Source organism: Gopherus evgoodei, chromosome 4 (genome assembly GCF_007399415.2).
Source record: "Gopherus evgoodei ecotype Sinaloan lineage chromosome 4, rGopEvg1_v1.p, whole genome shotgun sequence".
Classification (NCBI taxonomy): domain Eukaryota; kingdom Metazoa; phylum Chordata; order Testudines; family Testudinidae; genus Gopherus; species Gopherus evgoodei.
The window spans coordinates 109,355,900-109,366,046 of NC_044325.1; the positions used below are offsets into that span (position 1 = coordinate 109,355,900).

General features: G+C 44.8%; 1 protein-coding gene across 9 annotated transcripts in view; it reads right to left on the reverse strand.

Annotated features, from left to right (window-relative positions):
• The window catches only part of SERGEF (secretion regulating guanine nucleotide exchange factor), a 257,053-nt gene extending 251,231 nt beyond the window's left edge, over positions 1-5,822 (reverse strand). For 4 of the 9 annotated variants that reach the window (XM_030560505.1, XM_030560512.1, XM_030560514.1 and 1 more), the window contains exon 1: positions 5,712-5,820. In XM_030560505.1, the coding sequence (XP_030416365.1) occupies positions 5,712-5,741 (30 nt within the window). In that variant the 5' untranslated portion in view covers positions 5,742-5,820. Of the gene's footprint in view, positions 1-5,711 lie in introns of all 9 variants that reach the window. The other 5 variants (XM_030560507.1, XM_030560508.1, XM_030560510.1 and 2 more) reach the window with 2 other exon arrangements.
• Between the last annotated feature and the right edge of the window lie 4,325 nt (positions 5,823-10,147).

Consider the following 10,147-nt stretch of genomic DNA (forward strand, 5'->3'; position numbering starts at 1 on the left):
GGTATTACCACTGCACATACAGTATTTGTGAGATCATTCCTGGAATATTGTGTCCAGTTCTGGTGTCCACTCTGTTAAAAGGATGTTGACAAATTGAAAAAGGTTCAGAAAAAAACCTACAAGAAGGATTTTAGGTCTAGAAAACCTACATTTACAATGAGAGACTAATGATCAATAGAGCCCTGCAAATCTGCAGCTATCCACTTTATATCTGTGGATGGGGATATCCGCAGATCATGTTTTCAGATTGCAGATGGATGCACACCCAAATTTTATATCTAGAGCCCTGCAAATCTGCAGATATCTGCTTCATATCACGTTTGCAGATCATGGATCAGATGCAGATACAAATTTTGTACCCACACAGGGCTCTAACGATCATTCTATTTTGTTTATTCAAGAGAGGGTTAAGAGGTGACTCAATCATAGTCTGTAAGTATCTACATTGGGACAATATTTCTGAAGTAGAAATTCTTTAATCTAGCAGACAAAGGCATAACACAGTCCAATAGTTGGAAGGTGACGCTAGCCAAATTCAGACTAGAATTTGAAAGATGTAATATTTTCACAGCAGTTATGTACTTGATGCGGGAATCATTTGGTGAAATTCTATGTCCTGCATCATGCAATAGGTCAAACTAGAATTACATGATGGTCCCATCTGGTTTTAAAATCTATTAAATAGTTTAAGTTTTCTCCACTGTAGCCTGAAATATTATTAGAATCAGATAACAATTTCCTAAGAATATTTGCACTGCGTAAAGAAGCCTGAGTGAGCAAATGGATTGAGACAAAGTGGCAATTGCTGTATTGTGCATAGTATTTAAAAGATGCATGGCAATGCCTACTGTATGCATGTAAAACTGTAGCAAATACACGTAGGACCTGTTATAAACCACAAACTTAGGGACAAAAGTTACTATGTAAAAGTTTAAGAGACTGCATTAATAACCTACTAGGTATTAAAGAATATAAAAATGTGAAGTGCCTAACTGCTGGCGTACACATGCAGGATTCTCCATAACTAGTACTCATATAAAAATATTTGCAATTGTAATCCATACAGAATCCGTATTTATCACAGCAATCACTGCAATGATGTATCTTAAGCAAGGGAACGCCTCTTTTTAGAGAAATACAATATGTAATGCAGAATGTTGTACTGTACAGTACAGGGGCTGATTTCCAGAGCTGCTGAGCAAGGTTTATCCTACATTTTAAATCATGGTAGGGTTTAAGTTCACAACCTGAAATGCAGAAAAATAAGGTAGTCAGCATCACTGATGCAGTCCATAAAGCTGTGGGCAGGCAATTCTTAAGTATTTATGTTGCCCTCAATACCATAGTTACCGAGCGCCTCACTCCCCTTCCTGAATTTTAATCTCATGCCATCTCTGTCAGGTAAAAAGTATTATCCCCATTTTACAAATGCAGAACGGAGGCAAAAAATAGATTAAGTGATCTGCCCAAGATCACATGGCAAGTCTGTGGCTAAGCCAGAAACTGAATCTAGGACTCGTCAGTTCCAGTCCAGTGCTCTATCCATTACTAAACCATCCTTCCCACCATGCAGTAGCAAATCAATTCCAGTGCAGCTTCTCATTCAAACAACATGGAGTGTCATAAGAAAAACTATGAATGGTCTGCACTGATACCATACATAGTATAAATGGCCACCGCTCTCATTAATTTATCAAATAAGCCACTAAGTAGAGACCTACTGTAAACATCTGGCTGATTATTTTAAAAAACAGAGATCCTATTTCTTTATGCCAAAATTTGCTTATTTTTTGCATGCGTTTCCTTATTATACAAACTCTCAACCCACAGAGTGATATGAATGGCATAAGCTGTGTTCTTTTTATGCAGCCCTGGGCTTGTCAAATATTCCAAAGAAAAGCTGCTGAATATTGCCAACTTCCTTTTTATAATTGTACAAATAAAATGTATCCCTGGCTAAGTAAGAAAATTTGGCAAGATAATTTTAGGCACTTTGAGCCAAATTCACTGCTGATGTATGCTAGTTCAACTACGATGCTATTGATGGAATTGTGCCTGAATATATCAGTGCTGAGTTTAGCCCAGTGTGCCTGCTAAAGAATGAGTAAGGCTTGTTAGTGTTAAAATTATGCATGTAATAATTATGATAATAAATGTAACCACCCTCCACTAAGTTTAATGTACATGTTCTCCCAGCATAACACCCCCAAAATGAAGTAAGAAGCACATGTTGTCTCATTTGGAACTTGGAACAGGTGAAATGGAAACATTTGTCTCTCATTAGGCAACTCCTTTAACTCAGAGAGGGCATGAAGAAAAGCTAGTGGTATATTTATAAGCTAAAACCAAGCCAGATAAATGAATAGCACAAAGTAACCATGGGAAGTCTTAAAAGTCTGAGGCTTCTCAAAAGCACTGGTTGATAGATCAGCCAGACTCATGGACTGCTATCAACATCAATTCCAATAGCACATTTACTTGCCTACAACAACATTCTTAGCAAAAACCTGTTACTGGGTGTTGGTGACCTCAAACCCAAAATTACTGCCCCCAAGCAGAAATTAATCATTAGGATTTTTCACTGGCCCTTTTCCACCTCAAATCCCCTGCCTCACCTGGGTTCTTTCTCTCTCCCACACTAGTTATGGAGTACCTGATGTGTCTTAAAGAGAGATGGTATCAATTAATAAGCAATGAATGTAGCAAATTTTAAGACTGAATCACAAAAGGGCACTTGGATGGAGAGGTCAAAGTTCATTTTAGGGATTTTGGCTGCACTGCATGGCCTATAACAAATTTCAAGATTCCAACCCATTCGGCAGTTGGAAATTGCTGTTAATCACTCAATTATAAATAGTACATATAATATCAGATGGTTTGGTGATTTATCACCACTCATTAATTGTACAACTCTTCTAGGAGGGAAACTTACATACTCACTGCAAGGAATATAACACAATTAGATGCTAGGGGTGCGGGGAAAGGCAAGGCAAGACAGAAGGAAGACAGAAGATGTATACCTTGGGCAGCTAGCAGCCTTCAGGATGGCAGAATAAGGTTTTCAGTTGCCTGAGGTGCCTATTGCCACTTACTCTTGCAAATTTGTATTATGCTTATTTTTGACCAGTATGACTACTGCACACCAAGTTCATGGGTGAGGATCAGAGCAGGTAGGGGGCAACTATAGCTATCCATACCATGCCTCTGATGTCTCCTTTATCCACTACAGCTGAAATCCTGGTCCCATTGAAGTCAATGGCAAAACTCCTCTTGAATTCAAAGGGAAGGAGGAACTTTTGGATGAATTGGTGTGCATGAAACATGCAGATATTTGAGCAGAATGCAGACTGACAAGTCAGCAGCTATGATCTTTTTGCATATGGGCTGTGGCATGCATAGCCCATTGGCTCCCTCTTCCATGGTGTACAGGCCAAGGCACAATCAGCTACTAATGGATTATTTTTGGTGGATACCAGGTGACTGTATTATCATATGACACACTGCAATGGTACACTGCAGAGAGGGACAGAGAGAGAACACATTTTCAGGTGTCCAGTCCAAGAAACCTATAAATAGGGTTCTGAACAGACATGCCAAATCCACTAAAAACACAGAAACTGGACTTGTTTTTGGCTTAATTGGCTTGTGAGTCGCTTGTTGGCTAGTTTTTTGTCTGCAGCTTTTTGGCTTTGGGAGGGGGGGTCGGCTCCCAGCAAGCAGGGGGAAGGGGGGAAGAGAGTCAGGTGCACAGTGGGCCCACCACAGTTCCAGACTGCACACCAGGGAGATCTAGTCACAGAATGTTGGGATTCTTATGGATTGGCTTGTTTTGAAATGGGATTAGCTTGATTTTTGGCTTATTGTGAAAGTCAAGGTGCTTATCTATCATGTGAAAGTTGGCAACTGTGGTTCTGAACAGCAACCCTTATTTGGCCTTGAGTAGGTTAATTTCACACTGCTAATGCTTAGCAAAGCGATAAAGTAGCAGAGGTGGCACTGGAGTGTCAGCAGTCTCAGGCAGAGATCACATTCCACTCACATTTATAAGGTGATCTTCACAACAATAAGAAACAGAAATTTGATTTCTTTTTTAAATAAAAGCTTAAATTCTGCAGATATTGATGGCGTAGGACTCGACACTTGCCAGAGCAAACTCCTCTCTAACTCCTAGCAAGGATTTTTTTCAAATACTTTGGACAGCAGCAGTTCTCAAAATACACACAGCTGCTGAGTCTCTCTCACATTGCTTGGGGGGGGGGGGGGAGAGGCATAATATAGAAATCTTTCATAAAATATATTTTATTTCTGAGCTTTTTCAAATGGGATCAGAAAGTGGAGGATCACAAAGATAAACATTAAAAAGGAAGCATAGATGCACATAATCTGTTCTATGGGAAGATTAACAAGGTAGCTCCAGAAATAGAGGGAGCTTTAATACAACCATTCCATGGCCTTTTGCTATTTATTTTTTAGCACTTTTATTCTGTGTGGCATGTTTGTATAAGGGGAGGCTTTGCTACACTCAAACATACAAATGGCAATGCCTATAATGTGTGAACTAGAATTGCACCAGGAGTAGCAAACGCAAACCCACAGAGTTCAACGATGCATGGCATAGCCACACTCATCTTTAACGCAGGCAACCTGAGGAGACCACTAGACCCAGCATACAATGTCCCCACTCGTTATAAACCATGGGCTTGACCCTGCAATTGTGCACATGGATGAAGTGCCGTCCTTGCAAGGAGCCTTATCATATGGGCTGGAACTAGGGGTGCTCCAGCATCCTCTGGCTTGAAGTAGTAACAACTCAAATACATGGTTTCTGCCGTCAGCACCCTTACTATAAAAATAGTTCCAGCACCACTGAGCCCCACTGATTTCACTGGAGCAGCAGCCTGACCATGCACAGGGAGTGGCAGGCTGCATCCACGCTGTGCCCTGTAATCTTCTTGGACAGTCCCTCTATATTAAACACAACGGTGGCTGCAACTGCTCAGTCTACTTTCAAAGCCCAAAGGACTCCTGGAAAGTCAGCAGATTCCCTCAGCCCTCGGCTTTGCAGCCCCGCCTGTTACAAGAGTCCAGCCATGCCTTTTCTGTGAGAAATTTGATAAATAAAAGGGCAGAAGGGTGGGGGGGAAGGGGGGGAAGCCCATTTACACCGGTCTGTCGTGACACCCAGGCGCTGCAGCAGCCCCGCAACTGCAAAGCGCAGCATTCGGGACACTCCGCGCTCTGCCCAGCCCTGGGTACGCCGCCAGCCCCCTGTCCGCCGCAGCCCCGGTCCCAGAACTAATGATGCAGGGTCCCACGCCGCCCAGCGAGGGCCACGACTGGGGCTTTTTGAGGGGGACCCAATATCCCACCCGAAATCACAGTCAAGGTGCAGCTGCACGCGACACAGCCCCCTGCAGGCACGGAGGGCTACAGCCCGGCTCCCACTGGTGCGGGCGCAGGGGGGGGGGCGGTCTCTGCTCTTGCAGAAGGGCCATAATTTGGTTTTAGCGAAGAGGAAATTTTTGGGGCAAGTACAAGTGCCTGGTGGGGGAGGGGGAGGTGGGAAAGAGAACGGGAAGAAAATACCTTCCCAGCCTTCTGCTGCTTCTCCCTGCACAGGAAGCAAGCCCGCCCCCCGCCTCTCCCACGTGCCCCCGGCAGTAGCCTCCCCTCCACCGCTCAGGGCGCCTACCCCGGAGGCACCAACTTACCCAAGCAAACAGCGTCCGCGCCGCCTCCATTGGCCCAACCCGGCAGCCCCTCGTAGCCCAGCCTGCGCCGGGGGGAGAGGACAGGGCGGCCCGTGGGCGGGGACCCTGGGACGAGAGGCGGTGCAGGGGAGCTAGGCGGGGCTGCGGGTCACTGGGCGCTCGCTGCTTCTTTCCCCGCAGGGCCAGGCGTGCGGCTCGTCCGCGCCTTGTAATTTCCGGAGCCAGCCAGCGAGCCAGCCGTCTCCGACAGGCCCGAGCTCTCCCCGGGAGCTTGCCCCTTCACGTACACACAGATCCGCCATGCTGCAGCTACTAGAGACAAGGAGCCGCTTCACTGCCCAGCTCCCATTCCTGCCCTGAGGCCTCTCTCGCCTGGGCACTGCGGAAAGCAGGAGAGTACGTGCGCCTGTCATGCCAGACTGTAACATCAGGTGTCTGCCCAGGCCCTCTGACTGCAGGAGACCCAGACAGTCTTCCCTCTGGCCTTACCTATCTTTCAACTGCTTGGCTTCAATCTTCATAACCCAAATATGAGGGGTTTTTAAATCATATGAATGTGATTTACGAAAAAAATTGAAGACGGTTATGGTGGTTTATTTAGCTAGAGCTAGAAATAGCCCTGGCATTGTATTTCATGTTGTGGTTTTTGTAAGAAAGGATAGTAGCTGGTAGTTAACATTTGCCCAGATTAGCATTGGTGGCAAGCCAGGCAATGTCATGTGTCAATGATGTTCATGTCCCACTTCCTGCGGTACTCATGCAGCACAGCATATACCGTCTCCGCTGGCACATCCTGGATGTCAATGCAGCACTTGACCGTGTGCACATGGGCAATTTTGTATTAGCCACTTTGATATTACACTTGCAAACTGCCAAATGGATAATACTTAGTTAGACTGTAAGCTCTTTGGGGCAGGGTCTCCTCTTTCATTATATGTGTGTACAGTGCCTTGCACAAGCTGGGCCCTGATCCTACCATACAGGTAAATCATCATTGTCACCCACATATTAATATCATATTGACAGATTATATGCTTTGGTCTCTGTGGTATCTTATGTGAACTGTTGTTGTGGTATAGTCCAAATTAAAAACAATCCAGAATTATGTTAAACCTTTTGTTATTATTTAAATATTCTTTACTATAACATCCCAGTATGGTGTCAATTGCTTAATCCCATATTCATCTTAAACTGTTGTATTGTCTCAGACTTCAGTTTATATACAGAAGACCAAATTCCTGCTCATGTCTGGATTTATGCCCCCAAATAAACACAAGTTTATTATGCTCTTGTGGCTATTTTGAACTATATTTTGGCTGCCCTGCACAGAAATCCATGCAGATTAGACCTGCCAAAAGCAAACAGAGGGTCTGTCATGTCTCTCAAGGCCAGGGGGGCTGCACTAAAACACAGAATATGTTCACCAACTATTAAACCACTCCCCAGCATAATGTGCAGAGAGTCAGCCTGCTGGTTTTAGGGAAGCCAAGACAAGGATGCAGCCTAAGGTAGCCCTCTTGTGTGTATGTGCCCAAAATAATAGTGGTAATAATATATTTGTGATAACAATAACATAGTCTATATTAATAAGCAGAAATGTAGGTAACTACCACATTTATGTTAAAAATCCTTGGCTTCAGAATTTGAAATGGTGACTAAACTGGGTGATTCCCATTTACTTTGAAGCATATGCATTCACAGGGGAGAAATTCACCCCAATGAAGGTGGGGCAGAACTAGGCCTAGGTACGATTTAAATCGCAATTATGACATCAGTACAGAGTTTAAGTGAGTTTTATGCAATGCACAGGCCTTGTGCAATGCAATCAGCCTACGGGTGAATTGTATCCACTATGAGTGTATTGAGTGTTTATTATAGCCATTTCTGCTTTCAAAATATTGACAGAAGTCATGCTGATAAAACAAGCATATACAGCATATTCATTCAAGAGTTACCAATTGCTGCAGATTATTTTGCAGTACTGTTCCCATTTAAGCCAGTGGCAAAACTGCTATTAACTTCAAAGGGACCTGGATCCGGCCTATACCAAAAGCATGTTTCTTGCTTAGTTATTTGCTATTTTACTTACCTATTTGTGGCAGCATCAGGCAGTGACATTTCTTGGATTCTGAGCACCAAGATTGGGGCCTGGTCCACACTACGCTGTTAAACCGATTTTAACAGCGTTAAATCAATTTAACACTGTACCCGTCCACACTACAATGCACTTTAAATCGATTTAAAGGGCTCTTAAAATTGATGTCTGTACTCCTCCCCAATGAGAGGAGTAATGCTATAATCGATATTAACATATCGATTTAGGGTTAGTGTGGCCGCAAATCGAAGTTATTGGCCGGATAGTTACAGTGATAGCTACCCACAGTGCAACGCTCCGGAAATTGATGCTAGCCTCAGACCATGGACGCACACCGCCGAATTAATGTGCCTAGTGTGGACGCGTGCAATCGACTTTATAATATCTGTTTAATAAAACTGGTTTAAGTTAATTCGAAATTATCCTGTAGTGTAGACATACCCTGGTACGTCTACACTACCTGCCTGATTGGCGGGTAGCAATCGATCTATCGGGGATCGATTTATCGTGTGTGGTGTAGACATGGTAAATCGATCCTCGATCACTCTCCCATCGACTGCTGAACTCCAGCTCGGTGAGAGGCGGAAGCAAAGTCGACGGGGGAGCCACGGCACACCGCGAGGATGTGAAGTAAGTAATTTTAATTCAATCTAAGATACATCTACTTCAGCTATGCTGTTCTCGTAGCCGAAGTTGCGTATCTTAGATCGATCCCCCCCACACACAGTGTAGACCAGGCCAAAAGACAATATGAAGTATTTCAGGAACAGCATGTTAGCACTAGTCTATCAAGTTAAAAGAGAAGAGCACAGGGCTTGGCAATACTGGAGAGTTGCAGCGCTGGTGGTGGCTTTACAACACTGCAACTTACTCCCCGCCCACACTGGCAAGGCACATACAGCGCTGTATCTCCCTGACTACAGCGCTGGTTGTACTCCACATGGACGAGAGGAATAAAGAGAACAGCACTGGTGCTGCAGTGGTGGAGTGCCAGTGTAAACAGTGATTAATCTTACTACGCTGTAACTGACCTCCGGAACCTTCCCATAATGCTTTTAACTAAAGAACTCTCTTTGTTTTGTTGGGAACTGGGGGCTCCCAGAGCTGCTTGTCTAAAAAACAAACACAGTTACTGTTTGCTGGAGTAGAGGCAGGCAGGGAATGTCCACAGCTAGTGTTTGCTTGAGGAGAGAAACAGCATGGGGTGGAGGGGGAGTCCGTGGGAGCACGGTCTGAAGTCTATTTGCATTTAAGAGTAAATGAGAGGGGGTGGGGGAAGAGGTCGAAATTTGCAAGGCAGCTGCTGACACAGTGTCGGCTCCAAAAAGCCACTCTCTCTCTCTCTCTCTCCCACGCTCCCTGTCACACTCCACCCCACCCACCCAACTCTTTTGAAAAGCAGATTGCAGCCACTTGAACGCTGGGATAGCTGCCCATAATGCACCACTCCCAACGCCGCTGCAAATGCTGCAAATGTGGCCACACTTCAGCGCTGGTAGCTGTCAGTGTGGCCACACTGCAGCACTTTCCCTACACAGCTGTACGAAGACAGCTTTAACTCCCAGCGCTGTACAGCTGCAAGTGTAGCCAAACCTTTAGTGTAGTCATTTACACCTGTGTAAAATGGTGCCAGATTGGTTTGGTAGGGTTTTTTTTTTTACATTCATTTTCCCAGGTGTAAATAGGTACACAAATTCGAAAGCTTTTGAGACTCTGGTACCTTTGTGTGTAAAGGGTCTGATTTTGTCCCCATTAAAGCTAGTGGCAAACCCTGCATTAGGGTATGGCTACACGCTTTGAAGTGTGAGTGTGGTCAGAGCTCTCCCAGCGCTGCACGTAAACCACATCCTCTACAGGTGTAGCTTGCAGTGCTGGGAGCTGTGCTCCCAGTGCCGTGGCACTGATTACACTGAGGCTTTACAACGCTGTATCTTGCAGCGCTCAGGGGGGTGTTTATTCACACCCCTAAGCGCGAAAGTTGCAACGCTGTAAAGTGCCAGTGTAACCAAGGCCCGAGTATTATTATTTGTACTTCAGTGGCATACACAAGGTGCTGTCCACATGCACAGTTCCTCCCTCAAAAAGTTTACAGCCTAGGGACCCAGTCGCCCCATAGATGGAGCCGTGCATTAGTGCAAAGACACACTGAAGGTAGTGGGTATACCTGCAGGGAGCATATTGCAGAATCAGGGCCTAAGAAACACATTCTACACTCCAGGTCTCAGTAATGTTAATGGGAGCATGAGCCTGCAAAACACAAGGGGAGGCAATTCCCTCCACAAATAAATACATACAAATCTCTGTGATGTCAGTAGGAGTCATACTTGTGTTATCTGCAGGC